At 41.1% G+C, this 25,511-nt stretch overlaps 2 protein-coding genes and 2 long non-coding RNA genes across 5 annotated transcripts; 2 read left to right on the top strand and 2 right to left on the bottom strand.

Annotated features, from left to right (window-relative positions):
- The first annotated feature begins 160 nt into the window (after positions 1 to 160).
- Positions 161 to 3,290, top strand: LOC119725879 (beta-1,3-galactosyltransferase 1-like). Its single transcript, XM_038197475.1, has one exon. It carries the CDS (start codon positions 739 to 741, stop codon positions 1,978 to 1,980), a length of 1,242 nt encoding a protein of 413 aa, XP_038053403.1. The 5' UTR covers positions 161 to 738; the 3' UTR covers positions 1,981 to 3,290.
- Positions 3,291 to 6,029: 2,739 nt separating this feature from the next.
- LOC119725878 lies at positions 6,030 to 9,292 on the bottom strand. The gene is made up of 3 exons (XR_005270748.1): positions 8,463 to 9,292; positions 7,040 to 7,197; positions 6,030 to 6,743 (listed from the first exon to the last, which is right to left on the bottom strand). It is a non-coding gene; the product is annotated as an uncharacterized LOC119725878 (long non-coding RNA).
- Positions 9,293 to 10,615: 1,323 nt separating this feature from the next.
- On the top strand, positions 10,616 to 13,375 carry LOC119725877. Its single transcript, XR_005270747.1, has 4 exons — positions 10,616 to 10,878; positions 12,158 to 12,332; positions 12,700 to 12,794; positions 13,178 to 13,375. It is a non-coding gene; the product is annotated as an uncharacterized LOC119725877 (long non-coding RNA).
- Positions 13,376 to 18,984: 5,609 nt separating this feature from the next.
- LOC119725876 (beta-1,3-galactosyltransferase 1-like) lies at positions 18,985 to 24,784 on the bottom strand. Of its 2 annotated transcripts, none has more exons than XM_038197472.1 (2): positions 24,170 to 24,784; positions 18,985 to 20,666 (listed from the first exon to the last, which is right to left on the bottom strand). In XM_038197472.1, exon 2 carries the CDS (start codon positions 20,647 to 20,649, stop codon positions 19,480 to 19,482), a length of 1,170 nt encoding a protein of 389 aa, XP_038053400.1. In that variant the 5' UTR covers positions 20,650 to 20,666; positions 24,170 to 24,784; the 3' UTR covers positions 18,985 to 19,479. The 2 variants fall into 2 exon arrangements, with proteins under 2 accessions (XP_038053400.1, XP_038053401.1); XM_038197473.1 differs by lacking the exon at positions 24,170 to 24,784 and adding an exon at positions 23,812 to 23,937.
- Between the last annotated feature and the right edge of the window lie 727 nt (positions 24,785 to 25,511).

The raw sequence follows: 25,511 nt of genomic DNA, 5'->3' as shown, positions 1-25,511 counted from the left end.
TAGGCTATTATGATCGCCAAGGATCCAGATTCAAAAGGCAAAGGCACGGTGCTTGGTCATTAACAATGTGATCATTGGCTGGAAAGGTTAAGGCCAAATAAAAACAGAGAAAAGTAAGGGGTTAACTGCGTAGAAATACCAACACACACTGTTGTTCTGCACTCTGTGGTTCCCTCCATTCGATGCTATTATTGAAAACCGACAGTGACAGCGCATGTACATACACATGTGATAGTAATGGCTCTACACACAGAGAGGGAAATTCTCTCCCACCGTTGGGAAGGCAGTAATCCTGTTGGCTGAAGATGCTGCTTTGTTTGGGGACAGATTACGCCGTCATTTGTTCCCCAGTTTGCTTAGCCTGGCTGAGAGGCGTGGACCGGGTTGAGCTGGGCTGTGATTACGTGGCGTAGCGGTACTGACGATCGATAAATGTAACTCCATCGTACAATGCATGCCACTGATCCGTCTCATTTCTATCACATCTTCATGTGTTCAGCTTGTCCTTCTCTAAAAATGGTCGGCCGCGATAATAAGAGGATAAGGTTTAAACTGCCCTCTGGCAACTCTTAAAACTCGCAATGGATGACGCTTTCTTCTTTGCTTTCGAGTACCGATTTATTTTGGGTGTACAGTAGACGGCCGTAACGGGATATTAAAATCAGTGCTGCTATTATGCAGTGTTGATTAGATCGCAGGTGTTCGCCTTGGACGGAGTGAGATAAGGGAGCAGACAAGATGAATGTAGCGGAGACGTTGATGACCCGCTCGGGGAAACTCATGGTAGCTGTCCTGTTCGTGATATGGGCTGGCACCATCCTTCTCGTTATTGACACACGAAGGAACTACACTGATAGGGGTTCTCGGGACACGGAGTGTCCCTGCCGACTGCAGAGACATTCGGATGAAATCCCGTTGTCACCGGTACAGGCTAATGCTAGTAACCCTGAGGACAGCAAGCCAAAAACCATCGTCAAGGTGCTGAAATACTGCCGTCATGAGAAGTCTAACTCGACAGTGGGCAGGCAACCGTCGCAGTCCGGAGGGGAGAAATCACCGCAGCGCCTGCCTCCAAACGACCGGCCGGCGCACCCGCCCGGTAAGCCCAAGCCGCCCGGCCGGAAATACACCAACCCCCACCCGTACTACTTCACCATGAAGAACCCGGGCGCCTGCAAGCAGTTCACCAACAAGCACGGGTACGTGGACGCGCTGTGCCTCGTCCTCACGGCACCCGGGGACAGCTATATGCGCTCGCTGATCCGCAAGACCTGGGGTAGCGCCAAGCTGGTCAAGGGAAAGCGCATCGTGACCATGTTCCTCCTTGGCAGGCGGGACGCCGAGACCCAACACCTCCTGGAACTCGAGAACAACCACTACCACGACATCATTCAGGAGAATTTCTTGGACTCCTACTACAACCTCACGCTCAAGACACTGATGGGCCTGCGCTGGGCCGCTCAGTTATGCCCTAACGCCCGCTACATCATGAAAGTAGACGTGGACATGTTTGTCAACGTCTACAATCTCGTGGACCGCCTGGACACCGCTCCCACTTTGAACTTCGCTGAGGGAAACCTCAAGGACGTCACAGAGCCCATCAGGAACCGGCAGAGTAAGTGGTACACCTCGAGGGATGTCTACCCCGACAAGACCTACCCGCCGTACCTGGACGGGCCTGCCTACCTGATCTCCGGGGACCTGTCCGCCCGCATCTTCGGAACCTCCTTGAACGTGCGCTTCCTACCTTGGGAGGACGCCTACATGGGCATCATTATGCACCGCATCGGCGTGGAACCGAGGTTCAATGGCAAATACTCCAATTACCTGGATTATGACAACATGCAGGACACGTTACGAAAGATCAGCCAGAGTGTTGCCTTCCATTTGGGCGAGGACAAGGAGGAGAACAGAGAGAACATCTTGATGGTCTGGAACTACGTGCGCAAGTTGAACGATATTCCTGTTCTGGAGGAGTGATCACTTCTCGTACAGCATTCCATCTTGACGTTTAGTGAAATATTAATTAATAATTTATTTAAAGATTTGCCCCAAAAAGAGTCAAATCTATTGTGTTTTGGTCAGACTTGCGATCAGACTTGTGATTCGATCATTTAATTGTACAAATGTGTATATATCAGTTGAATGTATTTTTTTTTCCTCGTAAATCCGATCCAGAATGCACACGACACTACATTCCATCGTGAATGACTAAAATATTCACCTGACATAAAGGTATGCCCTAACGCAGTATTTCGGATGCCAATCTTATTTCAAATAAACTCGTGGCATCTATCGGCGGGGGGGGGGGGGGGGGGGGAGAGGATATGCCCATCCACTTTTCGACCGGGGAATAGGCGATTGGATCGTCCTCCCCAAGAACTGTTGCGGTGGAGCAAAAACTCTGCAATAGTCCACAAATATTAAATACGCAGAGTTCTGTAAACGGAGAACGAACAGTACAAAAGCTTTAAATGTACGGTTTTGATGTAAGGTTAAGGGATGTAAGGTTAAGGGACGTAAGCCCCCCCCCCCCCCCCCCCCCCCACACACACATTTGGAATTTACACGGTTTGGGATCTTTGGTCAACCCCTCACCGACACAGATTACGCCACTGTGTGTGAACTATTTTTTATTTAAATTTAATATAAAGAACTTAGACTCAGTTGACATAATTTTAAAAAAACCACCTTTTTATTCCAAAAATAAAACACGATCACTGTTGATATTATCAATTTAAGCCTAGATTATCGTTGTATTTGCATCAGTTTTAGCTTTTTACTTGTCTACTTGAAGCTTCTACTTGTCACTTGGTGGTTGTTGGTCGAATGGTCCACCGTCTGTCTGTCTGTTTCCGGAAAATTGAGCAAATGTTCGGGGTTCCACATTTGCCATCGGCGTTGCATTTTTTCAACTGTGGCAGGAATATATTTCATGCAAAACGGCCAGAGCGGCGAGTGATCGCTGACCACGAGTTGGCATTTTTTTTATCAACAATTCTGCTTATTTTTTTTACACACAAAAGTAATACCTTTTATTTACATCTCTTATTTGAGTGTGCAATACAGCAGGGCAGTCAAGACCGACATGATTTTAATTAACAAACCTACAGAAACACCGAGGCCGAGAAGTTCATTTAAGTGGACCATTTGCTGCGATAAAATGCTCTAATGTTTGAATTGACAATATTATTCAAACAAATTAACTTGAATACGATTTATCAGTCATTATCAATTTTCTTTCCAAAGAGTCATTCAAAGTCAACGGAATGTACAGGGTGAGTAAAAAATGGAAACCTAAATATCAGGACCATTTGTTTTAAAGAAGTTCTGCATGTAGCACTTTGAAAATCAAGGATATGAAAGCCCAATTCATAAGCTTTCTTTTAGTACAAGAATCATTCAAATCACTCATGTACTTTTCAAGTTAACGGAATTTTAAACACAAACACCGTTTTAAAGTTCAGTCAACGGATCACAGAAAAATGGTAAGTGTTCTTTCAGCAAAACGAAAACAATTCACATACATCCCTAACGTACATTGTGAGAAAAAAAAACTGGTCCTGCTATTTTGTTTCCTTTTTTTATTCACCTGTAGTGATTTCTTGATATCATGAACGAGATTAAGAATTGCTCAAAGATAATTACGATTTCAATTTGACATTTTGTTCCTTTCATGTCCCTGTGGTAGTTTTTGTACATAATAATTATTCTTCACACGTATGAAATAGGGTGGTTTTAATGATGCGTTCTTGCTGCAATCCTCATCTTATAATATTATTTGTTGGGTAGTTTTGATGATTTGTTTGACAGTTGTTTCATTAAATCAGGAGACATAAATAGCAAGATTCAGATTACTATTATAGGCATAATTTTTCTTGTGTTCCTAATTAGGGGGTGTAATAATACACGAATAAGCCTGATCGCCCCACATTTTTACGAGCCCCTTGCAGTACATAAATACACACGGAATATTTACTACATGTTAGAGAAAATCCGTCGCTGCTGTCAATATTGCCGAACACAGAAACATTCTGATCGTACACAATGACTAATGCGATGTAATATATTCGGAGGGTCACGGCACTTCTTCCTTCACAATGGACGGGAATTAGTGGCCTTTTGTGTCTGCGGAATGTTATATAATTGTGCGCCGAAATGCGCCATTAAAAGTCTTCCACTGCGAACTCATTGATCCGTTGCTAGGATTTACCCGTTCTCAATGAGTCAATGCGCAAATGTTGTCCATACTGTGTATGCCAATTTTGCGTTATCAAAATAAATCCGCAGCTTACCATTTCGTGTAGCAGTTTCGTACAAGGACGAATCCAGAACACAATTTTTTTTTGGGGGGGGGCCAAAAAAAAATTTGTGTCTCCCAAAAAGTGGGTCAAAAAATTACGCTTAAGGGCCCCGAAATTTTTTTGGATTCTCGATGCTCTGTGGTGCGATCTGAGGCAATTTCTGACCCCTTTAGCCAATGTTTTTTTAGGAAAAGATGGTGGTGTACTCATTGCCTGCCTTTATTGCGATGTCACATAAAAACAACAACGTTGGGGGGGGGGGGGCATGGCCCCCTTTGCCCCCCCCCCCCGTATCCGCCCTTGGTTTCGTATAAAAAGCTCATTGACTTAGAGGTCACGATTTTTTTCCCCAGTGGAACCCTCAATTTTATGTCACGTTTTACTTCATTTTCAGTCGTCATATTGCTGTTTGTATAGCCTTGATCCAATATGTAACTATCTGGTGTTTGTTTAACCCTAAAAGGGCCCGGTTATTTCGACCAGCTTACAGCCGTGGGGCGATTTTTGTTTCTCTCCCAAACGACATCCACATATAGGTGTACGCCATGGCGTTCTGAACTTAACTTGTATACAAACATGAGAAGAAAATACAAAATTAGAAAAAAAAGGGAATTTGAACGTTATGAAATTCGGACTTTATTTCCCTTTTAAAAAATATCCTCCAAAGCCTCAGGTTAGAAAAAGAAAAAAATCCGGGTGCAAAACCGAGATTCAAACCCACAATCTCACGGTGTAAAATCCTACTTTCTATCTGTAGGCCATCAGCTGAAACTCAAAAACCGGCTGTAAAATGAGTTTCGTTCCAGCAACACTGGGTCTACTTTTTTAATGCACATATGTGGGGTTCAGTACATCACAAACACTATGTCAAAAGTTCTCCAGCAAATATGCTGCCTTGTTGTTTTTTTTACACCTCATCAAAGTTTGCCAATGTTATGTACATGTATATGCTAAAAAAAACCACATTTTCCAGTTTGAGGCCTTGCGTTGGCACTTCCAATTTCAAAACTACGCACGTACAGCACTATAGCTTGTCATATCCTAGAAACTCCTGACCCTAGAAACTCCTGGGTCAGACTCAGTCTGCTCAGTCCTTTTCCGGGTCAAAAATTGACCCCTTTTGGAGTCATAAATGACCCCTTTGGAGTAAAAAAAGACATGTTTCTCGGTCATTTTGACTGAAATGTGTATTTTTTTTTACCCAGAAAAGGACTGAGCAAATTTGGATTCAGATTCTGGGTCAATTTGACCCAGGAAATTTTAGAGTTAAAAAATATCTTTTATGTACATTGGCAAGTGGGTCACACAGAACATGACCTTTTGTTTTCTCATCTGGTAGACATCACCACAGTCCCTCTTCCAAAAAATATTTCACTGTAATCTAACTTATTTGGCAGCATACAACAATGCAATTATTTTGAAGGTTTATAATGCAGTGGTGGAACCAGCTCAAGATTAATGAAAGTGAGGGGGTGCCCAAAATGGAGGCGTCTTTAGAGTAAATAAATACCTGCACATGTAACCAGCAGAAGAAACAGGAAAGCAGACAAGACATGTCCCTTTAAACAAAGCAAACTAACGCATATAAAAAAAAATAATGGGTGCTATGCCCCCCAAACCCTCTGGATCTGCTGTGGTGAACCAGGTACGTCACTTAAAGAACCTTCTACTTGTAAGAAAGACCACCTTTTTTGGAATGAAACAGGCTTTAAATACAATTATAAATCAAAGGACCATCAGATAGAAGTCAGAGTCTGGTTTAATAATTTCAAAAATCAACCATTGTACATTTATTTGCTATCTAATCAAAACAGCCATCTTGGTTTGGAGAAAAGCCTTAAGATCAGTCTTTTGTCAAAGAAAATGTCAGCTTTTTATTTATTGATACATTGATTAGCACGTATAAATGTTTGCATGTATATCAATAAAAAGAAAACAAAACCATAACTCATGCTATTTTGTATGCTTACACATTAAAGAGAGTGATTTGGCTTGTCATATGTGGCTAGTCTCACTGTTAAAATTCACAGAATTTGCCTTTTTTACTGGAACTAATTTTTAATAATTGAAAAGAATTAAAATGAATAAAACCAACACTAATGAACAGAAGGATACAATTATGTAGTTTTGAAATCTAGAGTTACTCATTATTTTCATTATAATGTCAAATGCTAACTAGTCGTGCTGATACAACTTCAAGTAAATGTTATCACTACATCAAAGTTCTCATCAAATCTTGTGCAGTAACAGCATAACAACAGGGTGGAGCGTATGTCTTGCTTTCTAAGCAAAAGTTTCAGTTTTGAATCCTCCTCTGAAGTCCCCAGAGATTCAACTACACATCCAGCAGATAAAGTAGCGGTGTAGATGATGTCCCATATATCAAGGAAAGAGATCTGTGGATATTCTCTTCTAAGCCGATATGTCAACTTGTCAGTTCTGTAAAAAAAAAAAAAATTGTAAAATATAGACAGGTTTAGTATCTGATGATCAAAAACAATGATTACTGTGGATGTGCTTTAGAAGAAAGAAAACAACTTGTTCAATCTAGAGTTAAATTACAAGAAAGATCACGTGCCCGATCGTTTTGCCTTCCACTGTAAATATGTAAACATTGGTAGCTATTGAGAACCAACCTTTTCAGCTTCCAAAGCAATATCAAGAAGTTTTCATTTTGAATATTCTATTAAAGTTTATGTCTGTTTGCACTCTGAATAACAATCAAAACATCTTACCGATATAAAGATCCAAGGCCAGTTCCTTCGGTTTCTAAATCATTTCATGATTCCAACAGTTCAGCAAGCTGGGACATTCTCATGACACTAAGTTGTTGATCGGGGTTGAACAGTCAGTCGCAGAACATCTCCCTTTTCCTGACGTTCATCCTTTAGGCCTATATATATATAATCAAATAGTAAATTCTATAAAAAGCTATTTTGCTATTTTATACAAAGGGAAAGACTACCCTCACACCTCCATAAAAGTATCCTTCAACAATGGAGAAAGAGACTGCACAACATTTTCTTATGGGATTTTGTGCAGTACCCAGTGTACTTTGGCATCTTAACGTTAGACATATATTTTCAGTGCCAGAGGTACTCGGTTTGAATCATGGATGATGGAACAAAAAAAAAAACCTTTTTTACTGGGTTTTTCAAATAAGATCTATTTGTCATTGAAGACATTTTTCTTCATTGACTTCAGAGAATTTTTCTAAAAGGAAAGTAAAGTCCAAGAACCATTCGGTAAACAAGTGACGTACCCAACAGTCCAATGCCGTAGAGAAAGAAAAGGTGTTTTTTTATAACCAGGAATCTGTTATCATTTTGAATGGTATCTTTTGCAAGAAAATAAAATTTTCCTATGCATTTTCAGTTGACGCCATCCAAATCGATGCGGTTCTGTGCATTCACGGTGCATCGTGGTGACCACCAGCTTTGCTTTCGCATTGCTTTTTTATCGTTGTGTCACCCCAGTTTCCCTCAAAGAAATTAAAACCTAACCTTACCCTAGCAGGAGTTACCCAGCCCTGAGTTTTATCATTGGGTTGTCATTGGTTGCGGTTCCAGTACCAAAGCTGTGATGCGAGTGGTAAACCTTATATTAGTGCATAAAACAGTCATCGGGTGTTACGCTTCCGCGTGACGTCATGCGCCAACAGCCAGCGCAGCCGGCAAAAACGAGTAGTTGACAGCGATCGCTCTCTGTGCCTGTTAATCGACCGCCATTCATTGTACACAATTTTTCGTGTGCACAAACCAATTGCGGTCCTGGCCAATCCAGCACGGTTGTCAAGTTAGCAGTTATTCCTCCTGTTTTCACTGCAATTGTAGGCTGAATCTTCATCGTGGATCGTTTTTTACTTCAAGGACCTGTGTAATGGTTATTCCAGGCAAGTTTGGGGTGAGTTGCAGTTGCAATTAGTGTGTAACGGGGACAAAATTGAACATTTTCCAAAAAATTTTGCCTATACTACAAGTTACGAGAAAAATTCGCTCCAGCCCTAGATGACAACCCAATGATAAAACTCAGGGCTGGGTAACTCCAGCTAACCTTACCCTTAATTCAAGACAATTAAACCCAAACATGGATTTGTTGGTTCTTTTTTGGGGCACATAAATACACAATCGCCTTTATTATAATGACATGTAGGCCTACCTCCAACGGAAGTTCTGCTTGTTGTACTGTCCTTGAATTGAGGTTTTCATCGAAATCAAAATCCTGGTTGAGTTTGTGTGCAGCATGACACAGTTATGTAGATAGGCAATTCAAAGAAACTTGAACTTTGCCCGGAGCTTTTTCGGTGAAGAAATCTTGGTCTCAGCTGAAGTGTCTGGTTTGCGTTTTCTTGCAGCACCGAGACGTTTACTATCTATAAAAACCGCCACGGGTGAGCTCGGCCGGCCGGACTGCCTTGTTTACATGCGCCGGTAGTGCATGATGTAGTACTGTACAGTACGTACGATACAGACATGGCAGATCCACTGCCCACACATCGTGGGTATATTCGGCGATGCCATTGTGAAATTCAGCCACTCTTTGGCACAGGAAATGAACTTACTATCACCGGACATCAGATCCTTCGCATTTCCTCCCTCAAACGTGACAGATTATGAGTACAAACACTTCTTTTTTGCACCGGTCGATGTTTACGTTGACGCACTTTTGCCAATGGACACCGCCATGTTTGTTAAATGTCATGACCTGCGACCTCATATCTGGTGTCTAATTGGACAGTTCACGTCACGTGGTACGATGCGTCATACGCAGCGGATTTTTTTAACGTAGGCGCGGTACGTTTTTGAACGTCCACAGTGGACAAATAGTTCGCTTTTTCGAGTCAAATTATCAAAAAACTGCTGGACGAAATGTGGAGAACTTTTGTAGTATCATTCTTTGGAAGTGTATTTCGGTACAACTGTTAAAAATTTTTAGACCCGCGATTGCTGGAGCGAAACGAACGAATTTTCCAGTCCAGCTGACGGCCTACTGCTGATCTGTTGCATTGCACGCTACATCGTGTGAAAACAAATAATCATATACCTGCGTGCGTATCAAAAAATAACGTAGAGGACGCTAAAAATGTCTGCGGATGTAGTTTGGGAGAAAAAAATCGCAGCAGGCGGGGAGGGGGGGGATCCGCCCAATTCCCCTCAGATCTCGGCCATCGAGTGACGAACAATTATGAAACTCGGTACATGCACAGAACAACTTAATCTGAACATACCTAAGAAATTAAATAAGTACAGATAACCCAGTGGGCACATGACGTTGTTTCAACGTTGAATGTTGGTTGAAATGACGTCACGACGTCGAAATACCGTAAAACAACGTTATTTCAACGTCACTTTTGCGACGTTGATTTTATGTTACAGTTTGACGTTGTTTCAACGTCGAATAAATGTTGAAATTGCGTCGCGATATTATCAACCTAAATTCAATGTCTATCCAACGTCGGTTTTGTAACGTTGTTCCAACGTCCATATTTCGACATTAATCCAACATTGAATGTTGGTTGAAATTGCGTCGCGATATTATCAACCTAAATTCAATGTCTAACCAACGTCGGTTTTGTAACGTTGTTTCAACGTCCATATTTCGACATTAATCCAACGTTAAATGTTGGTTGAAATTGCGTCGCGATATTATTAACCAAAACTCAATGTCTATTCAACGTCGGTTTGGTAACGTTGTTCCAACGTACATATTTCGACATTAATCTAACGTTGGATAAATGTTAAAATTGCGTCGCGATATTAACAACCTAAAATTAACGTCTCTCTGACGTCGGTTTGGTAACGTTGTTCCAACGTACAGATTTCGACATTAATCTGACGTCGAATAAAAGTTTAAATTGCGTCACGATATTGACAACCGAAATTCCATGTCTATTCAACGTCAGTTTGGTAACGTTGTTCCAACGTACAGATTTCAACATTAATCTGACGTTGAATATGCGTTTAAATTGCGTCACGATATTAACAATGTTAAATTCAATGTCTATCAATCGTCAGTTTTGTAATTGTTCCAACGTATTTTGACATTATTCTGATGTTGGATAAATGCTTAAAATTGCGTCGTGATAACGACCTAAATGTACCAACGTCGGTTTGGTAAACTTTGTTTAACATACGGATTTTAATTAGTCCAAAGTTGAAAAAATGTCGAAATTAAGTGCGTCGCAATCAAAAATATTGCATTGCTTTGAAATTGAGTATCCTCGCGGTTACTTCAACGTCAGTCCTGCTGTATCAATTAACGTATAATTTTAACTATCAAAGTGCAAAATATTATGTCAAGCAATATAAACAAAATAGCCGACTTAATTGAACTTTGTGGCCTTTTTTATGAAAACATATTATTTGTCAGCACGCCAAAGCTGTGACGCTAGCCAATCACACGGCGCGTAATTTGTTCTACATTCCAAGGTTGTGACGCTGGCCAATCAGTTTTCATGTACTCTCTTTGAATCACGATATGGCGCGCAAGCATATGACCGTTACATATTTCGACATCATACTGCAGTTGTGTGGACGTGTAGCGTGCAGCCGACATCATTTTACTCAAATAACAGGTAAGAATTTTGCCATCAAAATTCGTAGGTATTGTTATGATGTTGCTTAGACATACCTGACGTTTATTCGAAGCACTTACTTATTAATTGCAACCAATTTCTCCCCAAAACGATAAACAAATATTGACACATCACTGGGGTCGGGGACACTGGCATGCATGGTCACCGATGATACCGGCGTCCGGTACGTATGGGAACCAGGTCGACCGCATGCATCCCGGCACTCGGAACAGTGTATTGCTGAGCTGTACTAAAACGGGTTCAATGGGAAAGTAGTGAGAGAAATCCTGAGAAATAATCCTCCATTGGCGTTTTGAACTGTACAGTATAATGGACGTGTGACTTAAACTTTCCGAGACGATATTGTTACCATGAATAAATGTGGCTCAATTACTGGATTTCCTTTGTATTGAAAAGTTGTTTCTGAGGAAATAGAAATTGCATTTTTTTTCACTTGGTAGACCTTATGGACATGAAATGCATGATGATGAAATGTACTTAAGCCTACCTGGTTAAAAAAAATAATAACCAGGAAAAATATAATTCGATTTTCTGCACTGTAGAGTTTCAGTTTTCATGTAATTTTCAGGCTAAAAAGTAAAAATGGATCGTCCAAAAGTGATTGTAGAATGGAATGCAGTATATTTTCTCGAGGTCAATTACTGCCATACTGGATTTCTTCGTACAGCTACACAGCGGTGATAGGTCGTGGGTCATGTACATTATACCGTTTTACTTCCCCTGATTATTAAACCAGGTGGGTTATCTTCCATAGGGAATAGGCCTATCAAGTGGGGGATAAACACTCCCGATTTCGATTTCACATGTTGCTATCACCACCCCGGTGCTCTTGTACATGTACAAGTCACAAAACGGAGGAAGTTGCTGGGTAGTTCCTTGATCCTTTGTGTAAAACTAAAAGTTGCTGTGACAATAGTGAGAATGCATAACACAAATTTCTGTATCAAAACTTTAGGTAAATGCAAGCATGGATAATTATACCGCTGTTTGTAGCCTGTGCTGTGAATGGTGCAATAACAAAATGGACTCACGGTGCAGGGAGTGAGTAATTACGTAAATGTATTGGCCTAAGTAATCAATCATTGCATAGGCAGGTGGTATTTCTACATAAACTTGTTTTTGTTTTGTGTAGATACTAGACATGGTTTGCATATTTTTTGGGGAGTATGCAGAGTCTAAGTTTGGCAGGTAGGACAGGTAGGGTAGTTAATCTCACTTGTTCAGCTTCTGAAGAAAAAAATCCTTTTCAAAATTCCAGAAGAGTTTACAAGACCTCACAGATGACGAAACCCCACTCAGCAATGATTCATACAGGAATTGAGGAGGAGCCAAAGTCAGCATGGATTGTCGAACCAGTATGGAGGAGTTATGTATGACTTTCGAAGATGCTTCAGTTTGAAATCTTTCGGACAGTACTCGCAGTGCCGTAGCTGGTATGTATATGCCGACAAAAAAAAATTCAGGGCTAAGTTTTATGGCAAAAACCGATTATTTTATTCTTAAGTCAATAACACTTGCAGAGATGTAGCTCTGATTGCAGTCATCGCACATAAAAAAAGTGGTATTCAAATCCATTTATACTTGTGCGAACAACAGACACAATGGCCAGTTCATTCAAAACGTTAACAAAACGCAAAAATGAAAACAGATTTGTGGCTATATCTTAATTGAGTGTTGGCAGAAGTTTCGTCACAGTGCATTGTATAATAACTTGTGTTTGTTTACACTCTTCCGTTATCTTTTTTCCTGATGGGTCTTTGCTTTTGTCTCTGAGCGTTGTTTTTTTTTCTCATCCAACAGGTGCATGACCAAGTGATTGAAGACAGTTCAACAATGATGGGCAGAGTGGAACTGAAAAAAAGCAGATGAGGAGACGGACCTTTTCAGTTTCGCAGGTAATTTAATTTTCTTCGCCAGATTTAATTTATTTTGACCAATTATTGATCTTGGTTAAAATCTCATTGTGTGGGTACTTGGTTGTATGGTTGATAATTGCTGAAGTGTCAGGAAATACAAGTGGTAGTTTTTATAAGTGCAAGTTTAATAAAAGGAATCATTCTGTTGAGTTTTTGTACACAATGTCAGCACATAAAATGATGACCAAACGTGTTGTCGCTTTGTTGAAAATAATATGGTTTATGTATGTATTTCTCTTTGTTTGTGTTTGTAACATTTTCGTTTTTGAGGGTGATTTGGTTGTGTTAATGAATAAAGAGATGGTTGGGGAGGAAGCTTGCAATTCTAAAATATTACACTATCTTTTATTTGTCTTTTCTAGCGAGGTCTAGTAACTTCGTAATCGGGCAAGGTGATGGATGTTGCTGCTTGTTGAGTTTTTCATCTCCTGTCAAGTTTGCGCCTGAAAGAAGAGGTGATGGAGGGACACACTGAGGGCCCATGCACCTTCACATTCAGTCGTACCTTTGGACTGTGTTAAATATTTCAATATTGGAACAGTTGATTAATAGTAATTGTTCAAATACAGTAAGTTGCTCTGGAGTGGCTGGTATCTTTCCGTAAGTGTAACAGGTAAAGGCTCTTTAAGTGATGGAAATTCAACCTCTGCCGCATCTTGTACTTTTCATCTTGAAACTTCCACGTTCGAGAAGTGGGGGACTGTTATAATAATTATATACAGTACATGTATTGTGCATTATTTAGTTATTACTGTTGATTCTTGGTTGACCTGTTCAAATGTTCAATTGAATCATTTAGATTAATTTTGTATGAATGATGCTGTTTGTTTTATTATTTTCTATTTGATAGTTTCTAATGCTCTTGCCCAAGTCTGCCGCATAACCTCTTGCAATATTTCACAAGAAAATTCATAGATATGATAGAATAGTGCTGCAGGTAAATTTGGAAAACTAATATGAATTGTATGCAAATGAAAAAAAAAAGTGAATTTAGACGTTTAAAAATTGTACCTGTATGCTTGTTAATTCGTGTTATATTTCCGATGTAAATGCACTGGGCAGTGCTGCATTTCTTTGAAAAAAGAATCAAATTCATTATCATGTATCTTTTTAGAGACTAGTACCCTCGTTTAGGCTATAATGCTGTTGGAACAAGTCAATCTAATTCTGAATTTTACTATGTATGGATTAATTACTACTTTGTTGAAACCTAAAAGGTGTTGTATAAGCTGAAAAGGTTGGAAGTTAATTAATAAATACACACATTTTTTTATGGAAAAAATTAAAGTGATTGATAAAGAATTTCATTTAAATTTAAAGTTATTCAATTTCGACATGGATTTAACAACACTCCTCAGCTTGCAAATTTATTTAACATAGAACGATTGGAAAAATGCCAACATCCACCATTATCAGTACATTCTGGCTTTAAATCTTAACACAAACCTTAAAATATTTTGATTCAAGAATTGCATTTATTTAACTGTGATATTTCTAAGAATAGGATGTCATTTAATGTTGATTATTTATACGTTGATTGAACATCATGTCAGTGCTATTTTAATGTAGAGATGTCGACGTTAAATCAATGTTGAAATGTCTACGTTAACTCAACGTTGTGATCTTAACGTTGTTTCAATGTCGACATTTCCACGTCGCTTCAATTTGCAAATTCAATCATTAATCAACGCTGAATCAACGTAGAATCTCCGACATTAAATCAACGTTGACATATCTACGTTGATTCAACGTCGTGCTCTCCACGTTGGTTTAACGTCAGCATAATGACGTCAGATCAACTTGCAAATTCAATCATTAATCAACGTTGAATCAACGTAGAATGTCCGACATTAAATCAACGTTTTAATATCTACGTTGATTCAACGTTGTGCTTTCCACGTTGGTTAAACGTCAGCAAAACAACGTCAGATCACCTTGCAAATTCAATCATTAATCAACGTTGAATCAACGTAAAATTTTCAACATTAAATCAACGTTGAACTGTTGACGTTGATTCAACGTCAGCATTTCAACGTCAGATCAACTTTCAAATTCAATCATTATTCAACGTTAGTTCAACGTCGGAATCTGACGTTGTTTCAACGTTATTTCAACGTATTTTGCCCACTGGGAAAAGAGTTTTGGAATTATGGCTAATTAATTAATCATTTGCGACAATGGTAATTCTGCTTTGTGTACACAACATAATTAATATGAGAAATTCAGTTTTCACGGCGCGAGGCGCCAAATAAAATTGTCGCTGCGCGGAATTTGACGGAATTTTACGTTTTTTTGGTATCAAAAGATGTGCAAGACTCGAGCCTATTTAAAAGATCAAGAAAGCTCGAGTCGGTTTTTTTTTTTTTTTTTTGTGAGGGTATCGTGGAAAAAAGTTTGGGGGGGGAGGGCGGATTCCGCCCAGCCCTTTTTAGGGTTATAGGTTTCGAATTCTTCAACTGATCCCTCAATTTTATTTCCCATTTTACGTTTATTTCCAGTCATCATATTGCTGTTTGTATAGCCTTGGCCCAAGACGTTATTATTTGGTTTTTGTTTAAAGATATAGTCCATCATTTGTAATTTGTGCATTTTGTTCGTTTGAAGCAACAAAAGTGTTCAAACTCTAATGAAGAATACTGAACAACTAACCTGATGAAATTTCAGCTCAGCTTCAGCTGTATATTCCGAGAAAAACAGCATTCTAGGATCTCAATTTCAAATAAAAAAATGCTGAATTATGTTTTGAATTGTTTTGAATTGCAGCTATACGCGATGTCGCGCACTGATCCGACGAATTATAGCAACCGCGCCCTCCTGTGCGTCGTGCCAATGCTTGCGCGGGCTGCGCCGAATAACAAAACGAACTACTAATTTAAATTTTCCTACGGTGCGTCTTAAGACGCACCGTTGGAAAGGCCCTCTTTCGTTGATTACTTCAAAATGACAGCTTGCCAGAAAGAATAATTCCACAAGGAGTTTAGTCCCCTTACTATCTTTCACCCAAGTATGTTTTTCAATAATAATACGCCAGTTACTTTTTTTCGGATGGCTGGAAATGATGGACTATAGCTTTAATTGTACGCATACTTTTGCACTTAACTCCATCAACAGAGGGCGCAATTTACAGATAGCGTTCGCTCCTACCCCCGCCCTGCAAACAGGACGCGTAATTTTTTTTCCTAGGAGGGTTAAGGGCAATGTCATGAATAATTCAGTTTTTCCTTTGAATCATTGCAAGACTTTAATAGGTTCTCGTTCTATTTTCCCCTTAATTTAAAATTATCTCAGTGATCAATTTGGAGAAGAAAAATAGCTGATGAAAATGAGCAGCGACGACGTGGATTCGAACCAGGGATCTTTGTATCCATAGCTCATCTCGCTATCCACTAGGCTACTGTGTGGTAGCTCGACGACAACCGTTAATTCTTTAAAATGCCTTAATGTATTGTAACTAGTTGAGTAACTAACAACAATGCTGTTGATGTCATTGTCCGTTCTCATGGATAAACATGAATTATTCATGACATTGCCCCTAACCCTCCTAGGAATAAAAATTACGCAAACAGGACGCTGGTATACTCTGATGAGCTTCACAGAATCTTCTGAAGGAAGTGGCCTATGACCTATGTATAAAGCAACTGGCTGCAGCTGTTGAAGACCGCAGATAGACAATGTGCGCAAATGCTATCCGAAAACTTCCCATAGAAATGCGCACATTCCATACTGGATGTGATTAATGTTTCATTGCGGGCCATGTGGACAACATTTTGAGCATTGCATAATGCAGTCCGACCGTTCGTGATTCGAAACGGAGCCTGAGTGAGTGACGGGAATTGTAAATTGACAACACAGATCAGTTTTACAGAATTTCTTACATTATTACGCTTTTCAACGAGAAAAAAACATCTCTAAACTGGAATAAAAGAGGAATGAATCAGTCTTAACGGCCGTTTCAAACCTTGCAGAGTCATGACCTTGATGACGCGCAGGTCACTGGTAACGCAAAATCCAACCAATCAGAGCGTGAATTCATCAGAGTATCCCAGCGTCCTGTTTGCAACTAAAATGCATTCAATAGCACTGATCAGTAGAGAACAAAGTACAAAAGCTTTTTAAAATGTAAGCGCGAGTATATATAATTGACAAAGAGCGTCCCAGTATAATGTGGTGTCAGCCCCCCCCCCTCTTCGGATGTCCACGGCCGGTTAATTCGGGCGTTTCATGTGCCACTAAGAGTTTTCCAAGCAGTGTTCATTTTTCCTAGTGCATTGTGGAAGATGGTCGACAAATTCGCAGCACGGGACATTTGAAATTGTTAGTTTTTTTTTTCCAGTCAGTAGGCCTAGTTTGTATCAATATGGCCGGTGTTTTTTGAGGCGGCAGAACGCTATACCCGAATTTATAACCACTTAGCTAAAGTTGTTTAGTGACACTCATTCAAATGGGCCTTGTTTTGTCGACCGTAATTTAAAAAACTGACTCTCCATGGCAAACTCTTGGTGGCGCTGTGCATTGTGAATCGCCCGATTTTTAGGATTTTCAGCACAGATTTACGCCAATGGCCGTCATTGCACTCGCGTGGTCATGCCACCGGCCGGGCGTTAATGTGACATTGTATTATAATGGCATCATTCCCTAGACTTAGCGCAAGTACAGGAAAAGGTAAATTTTCCCAAGCTAGCTAAGAGAGGTGAATTAGAATCAGACAAACAAAATTCCCCGTACAAATTTGTAAAAGGGTCAGTAGTTTGACATAAATATAATGAGGTAGGGGAAACTTACTAGAATTTCTCTCAATGATAGTGACATGTCAGTGCCGGCCGACAGACGTGCGACGCGAAACAATAATTGATGAGACAGAATAAGGACGAGCTTGGTAAGGTTAATTGCTCGTAGTGACTCTGAATAGTCAACTGCTCAGTACATAAGAATGACTGCAGAAAAGATTTACGTAATTCATGTGTAGAGCGCGATGCTGATGCATCTTTCGTGCAGCTGTGAAATTAAGCTGTCTGACAGCGGATCCAGGGTTGGGGGTTCGAACCCGCTTGGTGTCATGTTTTGGTTTTTGATGCCCGCGGTTCTGTCATTTAAGGGTATTAATTTCCCGTCGTCATTTACCAACAGCAGTTAGCTCGGTCGGTCGGTAAGCTGACTCACAAGTTGGGACTGTCTGCGAAGTCCAGGTTGGCGTCTGCGTATAGGTACGGGGTTCTTTTGCTGACTCGGCAGCAAGGCTTAGGGTGCCACCTCGTTTCCTCCCTTTATGGTGCCTGACTTTCGAGTTACATGGATGGACAGGGAAGGAGGTGTGGTGGGCCGGGTACCGAGTCCCGGAAGAGTTCTATATGGAAGTCGGTAAGGGGCTCATTGAGTTAGGGTCATAAGTCCGACTCCTGAAGACTTGGCCATCGCCACATAACTTTTTGTTTTATTTTCTTTCTTTTCTATCGGAGGACAATTGCAAGAATGTTCAATTTTGTTATATTCAGAGCTTGTACTGTAATCGTTCGAAATTTATTTTTAAAATTGCTCGAAAATACAAAATTCAATCCGGCTATAATGTTTTTATTTCATTGTCGCAAATCTGCACGTACATGCTCAGTACCTTTGCGCATACCTTGTTTAGGCCTGTTCCCTGATCCCAGACTCCGGGTGGGGGGGTCTTTAAATCCTATAGCGGAATTTGTTATATTTTTATATTTGTTATATGCACAGCTGTAGCTGTCAACCCTGTATATGAAGTGACTTTGCGCGGCAGCTTGTGCCGACATGACAGAATGTACAATCTTTTGCCATGGGTTTCAGAACCGGATTTTAGCTTCGCGGAGTTTTGAGCAGTGGTGTTTATTATTTACATTCTCCACATTGTTCTTATTCTCTCTTCCTTTTCCCTTCCTTCTCCGTTACTCGGAACACTGGTGCCTAGGGCCTACCATGGAGGAAGAAATAGAAGGAGGTCTACGAATCACTTAATCCGGGCCTGGATACTGATTGAGTCTGAGCCTACCTCCCTAGCTGCCGTCGCCTGACCAGGGATCCGGATCCCTACCCCCTGTTGCTGTATACACATCAACAACCAAGGAACTGCTCAAGAAGTGACCACCGCATTCTTATTCGACATGTTTCGCACAGCACGAGAAAATGTACAATAAAGTAGGTCCAGGTGTCAAATACGTACACGCTTAAGTATAATTAGTTCGACTAGATTCCGATGTCAAACATTTAAAAGTGTCCAAGTTGATAAGTTGTGAAAATCCGTAATCTTCATTAATGAACTCCATTATCTTTGTGTATTCTAAAAGGTGTTTATAATGCTGCACGATAAAATCGGGATGTACATTATGTAATGGGCCACGAAAAGGGAACTTGTCATAAAGTCACTAGTTGGGCAATTTGCTGTAAATCTATTAATCAGTAAATATGCAAGACGAAAGAAAAATTAGGTGCATCGTCTAGTTGTGTGTCATTAACAATTTGTCTGTGGCCGCATATACCAGGATACAGCTGCTACGACACTCATGTCTTCAAAGTTGGTGTTTTCGGTCAATCACGTGAAACGGGTTTTTTTTGTCTCTTAAAAATGGACAATAATTCTATATACAGTCACACTTTGGGGAAGCACGTTCTAATGTCTGCCGTTTTTCGATTGCTGGGATAAAGGTTACTCCAAAACAGGGATGTCGTTGAGCATCCGCACTCGGTTCCAAACCATCACTATGTTATCCTTGTTCTCCTCCTTGTCCTCTCCAAGATGAAACGTGATGCATTCGTTAATTTTCCGAAGCATGTCTTGCTCGTTGCGGTAATCCAGGTAGTTGTCGAACTTCGCATTGTAACTGAGTTGCACCTTAATCTTGTGCATGATGATACCTACGTATGCGTCTTCCCATGGTAGGAAACTCGTTTGGAGCGACGTACCAAAGATGCGGGCGGAGAGGTCTCCGGACATTAGGTAAGCGGGTCCAGACATGTACGGAGGGTACGTCTTGTTAGGGTAGACTTCCGGAGACGTGTACCACTTACTCTGCCTGTTCCGTATGGGTTTCGTTACGTCTTTGAGGTTACCCTCCGCAAAGTTGTGTGTTGGGGCAGTGTCCAGGCGGTCAACGAGATTGTACACGTTGACGAACATGTCCACGTCCACTTTCAGGATGTAGCGGGCGTTGGGACAGAACCTCGCTGCCCAGCGCAGTCCCATGATCGTCTTGAGTGTCAGGTTGTAGTAGGAGTCGTAGAAATTCTCCTGGATTATGTCGTGGTAGTGGTTGTCCTCCAGACCTATGACGAACTGTGTCTCTTCGTCCCTCTGCCCAAGGAGGAACATGGTGACGATCCGCTTACCCTTCACGCGTCTGACACTCGCCCAGGTCTTGCGGATCAGCGTGCGGGTGTAACTGTCACTGGGAGCTGTCAACACGAGGCACAGGGCGTCCACGTAACCGTTGCGATTGGCACCCTTTGCGCACGCGTCCGCGTTCGTGATGGTGAAGTCGTACGGATGCGGGTTGACGAGGGGCGGACTTTTCTTCGCGTGCGTGCGTCTAGCCTTACTCCGTGGGACTGTGGTCTTTTCGCTGCCGCTGTCCACCGGGATTTCCTTGCGGCAGTACGTCAGCCATTTGACGACGGTTCGAGTCTGGACCTGGTCATCTTTGCTTTCCTTGGTTGACACCTGCTGAGATGCGCACGAACACTCCTTGTCCCGCGCATCCAATGTGTAGTTCAATTTGGTATCAATAACCAGAAGGATGGTGGCAGCCCAGATCAGGCATACCACAACCAATGTGACATTGCCAGGACATTTGATTATTGCGTCCATCATAAACCTCATGGCAGAATCCGCTGGCCCTGTATATTTAACAAAAAAAATATGCAATTATTTCGTTATAAAGACTCAAAAAAATGTCTGTCACCTAAAAATGCAATTGTTTTGGAGCTTAGCCGAAATTGAGGGTAGCCTAGAAGCCCCAACCACAACATCGTGTGAGAGTAGGGTGCCAAAGGCCGAAGTGCAAACGGTTGTTGATTGTTGGCCCCAAGCATCTTAAGTTTGTCTTTTTATTTCTCCTTATTGTAGACTAACGTCGACATTTTCCAACCAACCAACCATAGGCCTATGATATAAAATGCAGTGCAGATTAGAACAGCTTGCTGCGAGTCGGTGTGACGTTACAGCATCCAATTTTGTGAATTAACAAGTGTGACGCGGGGCCCATTATGCAGCTGATTCTAAACACAAAGAGTAAAGGACAAGATTTTGATGAGTGCCAGAAAAAGGTAACAGCCAAACTATACCATCCTGCTATTAGCTGATTCTCAACTGTTTTTGATTAGCACGTATAATTATATTATTGATCAAAGTATTCTGCTCATGAAGCCGCACAGCCGTTCGAGAAGCTCACCCGGGTTGACTCGGGTCAACCCCGGGCCGACTCGGGTCAGCCCCGTGCCGACTCGGGTCAGTGCCGACTCGGGTAAGCCCCGTGCCGTTCGATTAGCTAGCTCTACAGTCATTCTCGGGGCTAGCCCGTGACAGCCACCACCACAGACCCGGCCTGGTCGTGCAGCAGAGTCAGTGATGGAAATACGTCGCACGCACCCGTTGTTCATTCCTAGAAACAGACAAATATGGCGAGAGGACAGCGCGGCCCTCTCATGGCAAAATTAGGGATATTTCCACCACTTGGATTTCTTAGGACTTTTAGTATGTCATTCTAGGGACCTTATGGAAAGCATTGTAGTGAAAGAAAATTTCTGTTGCATTTTGTGCCTGGACTACAAACGCACCCACTAATGATAATATAGGACCATGGTCTCAAGGATAAAGCCGTTGTTCCGACCCCACGGTCCACTGACAAGTTCTTAATCCATCCACGATCCCAGCGATATGGGATTAAAAGAAATCAATTACACATGCAAAACGCATGCATTACTTGAAGTAAACGTGTGTGGGGCAGAGGCTTGAAGGCCGAACAAAAAAAAATCAAACTTTAATTCTATACGCCGAATGAGAATCAATGGTGCCGGCTGAATATACAGTTTTACTACACAGACGAGTGAATATTTCTATGTAGGCCAAGTAAAAGCAATAGTGTTCCAATGTAAACAACTTGACTTTAAAGGGAATGTACAACATTTGCTTTTGCTGCAATTTTCAGAAATAAATGGATTTGGAGGATTAGTAGTATGTTATAGCAAATATTGTTAAAATGACTTTTTTTCACGTTTGGGCTTGTAGATGCTGGAAAAACCAAGAAAACCAATCATGTTCTTGCAGTCTGGTTCCCTCACCCCACTTAAGATGAAACGGAGCAATTACTAGACTTTGGGGAATTGTAAGGTCAGCGAATCAGTCTAGCAGACTTGTACCTCTTCACAGGTGTGTAATCAATTGCAAAGAAAATGCGGAATAACTAATTATGAAAAATTCGGAGCAATTTTTAAAAATTAGCCAGTTTTCTCCAACGCTGGTCGGCCGACCAGCATTGGATAAGTACCATTTTTCTTGAAAATGTCAGCACACCAGGAGCCACGATTTTACAGGATGCTTTAGACTGTCATTCCCTAACAATCCAGTAAGGTATTTCGCGATAATTTGATCATTTCGTTTTCTGATGTTTGCAAATGTTGTATCTTCCCTTTAAGTTATGAACTAAATGAAGTTGGCCTCGGAACTAGATGCGGCCGTGCCATTAATGCCGAATTCCAATGTCAATTTAAGATTCAAAAACACTGAATTCAATTCATTAAAACTACGTTTGTGCATTATATTTGACGGTTTTGTTTTGAATATCGAATAACACGCTACGTATACAGCGTGTAACTCATGTGAAAGTCTAGGTGTAACGTATACAGTGTGTTTCAATAAAAAGAAAACCCAACTTTGAAGAACAAGTGTCGACAGACTAAATGTCTACTGGCTATAAAACTAGTATCATCTGAAAGCGTGATCTCTATGCTTTTCAATGATACCTTGTTTACATTTCCAGGGTCATGCATTACTGAGCGCCACTGTCATGAGATTTTGATGCAAAATTGCAGTTGGTTCACTTTCATGTCAAACACAATAGGCATGGTGTGCCATTTTCCCCGAGGATTAACATTAAAGCCATTTCACAGACATTTCCGTAACAATAGGCACACCGTGCCCAGTGTTTTTTTAATTTTTTTTATGAAAGTGAACCAACTGCAATTTTGCATCCAGTTTTTAAGACAATGTTGCTCACTGATGCATGACTCAGAAAACCTAAACACGGTATCATTGAAAAGCATAGAGATTACGCTATCAGATGATACCAGTTTTATAGCCAGTAAACATATCGTCTGGCCATACTCATTCTTTGAAGTTGGGTTTCCTTTTTTTTAACACCCTGTATTGTGGGACATAGGTACGCCCAAATGTGTATTAATAATTATGAAAAGGAAGATGGAAATGCAATTCGCTCATTTAAGTTGGAATGGTAAGTAAAAGAAAAGTGGTTCAAATGTCTGGATTGACAACAGGGAGTTTTCAATACTTCAACAAAGAGCAACCCACCATAAAACCTATCTCAGTTTTAGGACACGTGTCCATGCAAACGGATCTCTCTCACACATCGTTCGCGTGATCTATTATTCACTCACTACGGTACCTTCCCTGCACTTTCTTATTTTACACAAAAATTGTTCTTAAACAATAGTTGACAAAAGCACAATATATTCTACTATACAGATGCATATTTCATAAAGGTACACAAGCTTGCTAAAGTTCATGGGTTTGTTTGCTGTTTACACACCGTCAATATTGGCACCTCATTTCCGGCAGACGTCGCCGATTCCATCCCCGCTGTATTAACTACACTGCACGAAATACCGAACATCTCATGATGAAAGTTAACTATCCAAACTATTGAAAAAACTGACTCAATAAGCGGCAATGTATTTCTAAACAATAGCGAGAGCCATTATTGCAATAAGAAGCCAGACAAAAATGATACAAAACCATACAATTTACCTTTCAACCACAAAACCTAGCATGGCTGGACCATGCGATAGAAAGCAGCCACTCGCTACATTTTTACAGCGGGAAAAGAACAATGAGACAGGAACAAATGCGATATGATGTTTTGCATGATGGAGAGCTACTTCAACTTGATGTTAGCTATAAGCCCACTCTGTCTTGAGAGAGTGTGCTGAGGTACCAGAGAACTAAGCACCTCTTTTTCACGTGTGAGATAGGTCAGTATCACATGGTGTAGGCCTATCTACAAAATTAAGTCGAACACAATGTAGTTGGAAAAACCAACAGTTGTTAATACGCACTGCTGAAGGTTGACTTCACATAATAGGTCTATGGGAAGTCACAATCTTACCTGAGTTAATCAGCTTTACAATTCAAGTGAAGTTGCTCTGCTGGACCGCGTTATATAAACGAACATCACCACACGCGGGTTTATATCAAACGATAGCAGGATTCAGTGCTGTGCATGTGGATAAATAATTCTCTCTATGCACGAGTGGTGAAAATAACGTATGCCCAGTTGTATAGATCTCCGAACTTTACTGTATGCGCGATGATCTGCAGCACTGGAGAGTCAATATGATATCGATTGTTATTGAATTTTAGTGGGGCCTGAGCTGGACTGCATGATGTTGTCTCATTCTAAGATACAATCGGATTTCTCTTACCAGCCAAGCTGATAGGGTTCCCACGTAACTTTGGACGCGCTAGTTGTACACTTTTAGCTGCGTGGGGCAAAGGGAAAGCTCAGGGCAAATGTATTCGTTGTTTTTGAAGGAGCTCCTTGATTTTCAAAGTTATCGATCGTGTTCAGAGAGTTGTGAGTCATCAAATTATTGGCTCACTTCCACGCCGTAGAAGACAAAGGTGCTTGGCACTGAAGTTGACAACATTTCATTTATTTCCGAGTTGGGATGTTTTGCCATTCAAGGGTCGCCAGGAGCCAGCACGCGCCGTCAGCGGGCCGGTCGGGCCTCGACTAGTCTATTGGGCTAGACGTTGTTATGGTTTGATGATCCGCGATAACCCGCCTCGAGAGGGCGTTATCCCAACTAACCAATATCACCCACGGGTTCGTGGTTCGGGCAAGTGCGAGCAAGGACGACGTACCCAGCGCATGCGCACTGAAGTTAAAGTGCGAACGACTCTAGTCGAACTATAATATGTCAACGACCGTTAAAAAATGAAGGTCGCACGATTATTCAACTCTTGTTATTTCTCTTAATTTACACAATAACGGTGATTGTGTTTAGTTTAGGACATCTTACATAATCGCCAATGTACAATGGTGACAAAAGTGGCATAATCATAATAGCTCAATGAAAATGAAATTTAGCGCTCACAGTTTCCTTTTCCGCCATTTGTGTAGATAGTTGGTCCCTTCTGAACTATGCTATGGAAATTGATATTGATAACCAGTGAATCGTTGCGCGACCGGTCGACCAGCCGCGGTAGGCTGGTCCCAAATAGTCGACTAGCGTAGTCAACCATCGTCGACTAGACATAGCTCGGGCTGACAGGTTTTAGTGGAACTATGGCTAACCACAGTGGTCAACATTGGCCAAGTTCGCGCACGGACTATAGTTGACCAATGGTTGACCAAACAAATTGCATTTGAATGGAAAAGGGCAGTCTGTACAAAATATTGGGTCTGTACAAAGAATTCGTGGTTTCGTCTTCATTATTTCAGCCCA

The sequence above is a fragment of the Patiria miniata genome, unplaced genomic scaffold, assembly GCF_015706575.1.
Source record: "Patiria miniata isolate m_02_andy unplaced genomic scaffold, ASM1570657v1 HiC_scaffold_19, whole genome shotgun sequence".
Lineage (NCBI taxonomy): Eukaryota > Metazoa > Echinodermata > Asteroidea > Valvatida > Asterinidae > Patiria > Patiria miniata.
The sequence above is the reverse complement of the archived record's forward strand: the minus strand, read 5'-3'. Positions and strand labels throughout refer to the sequence as shown.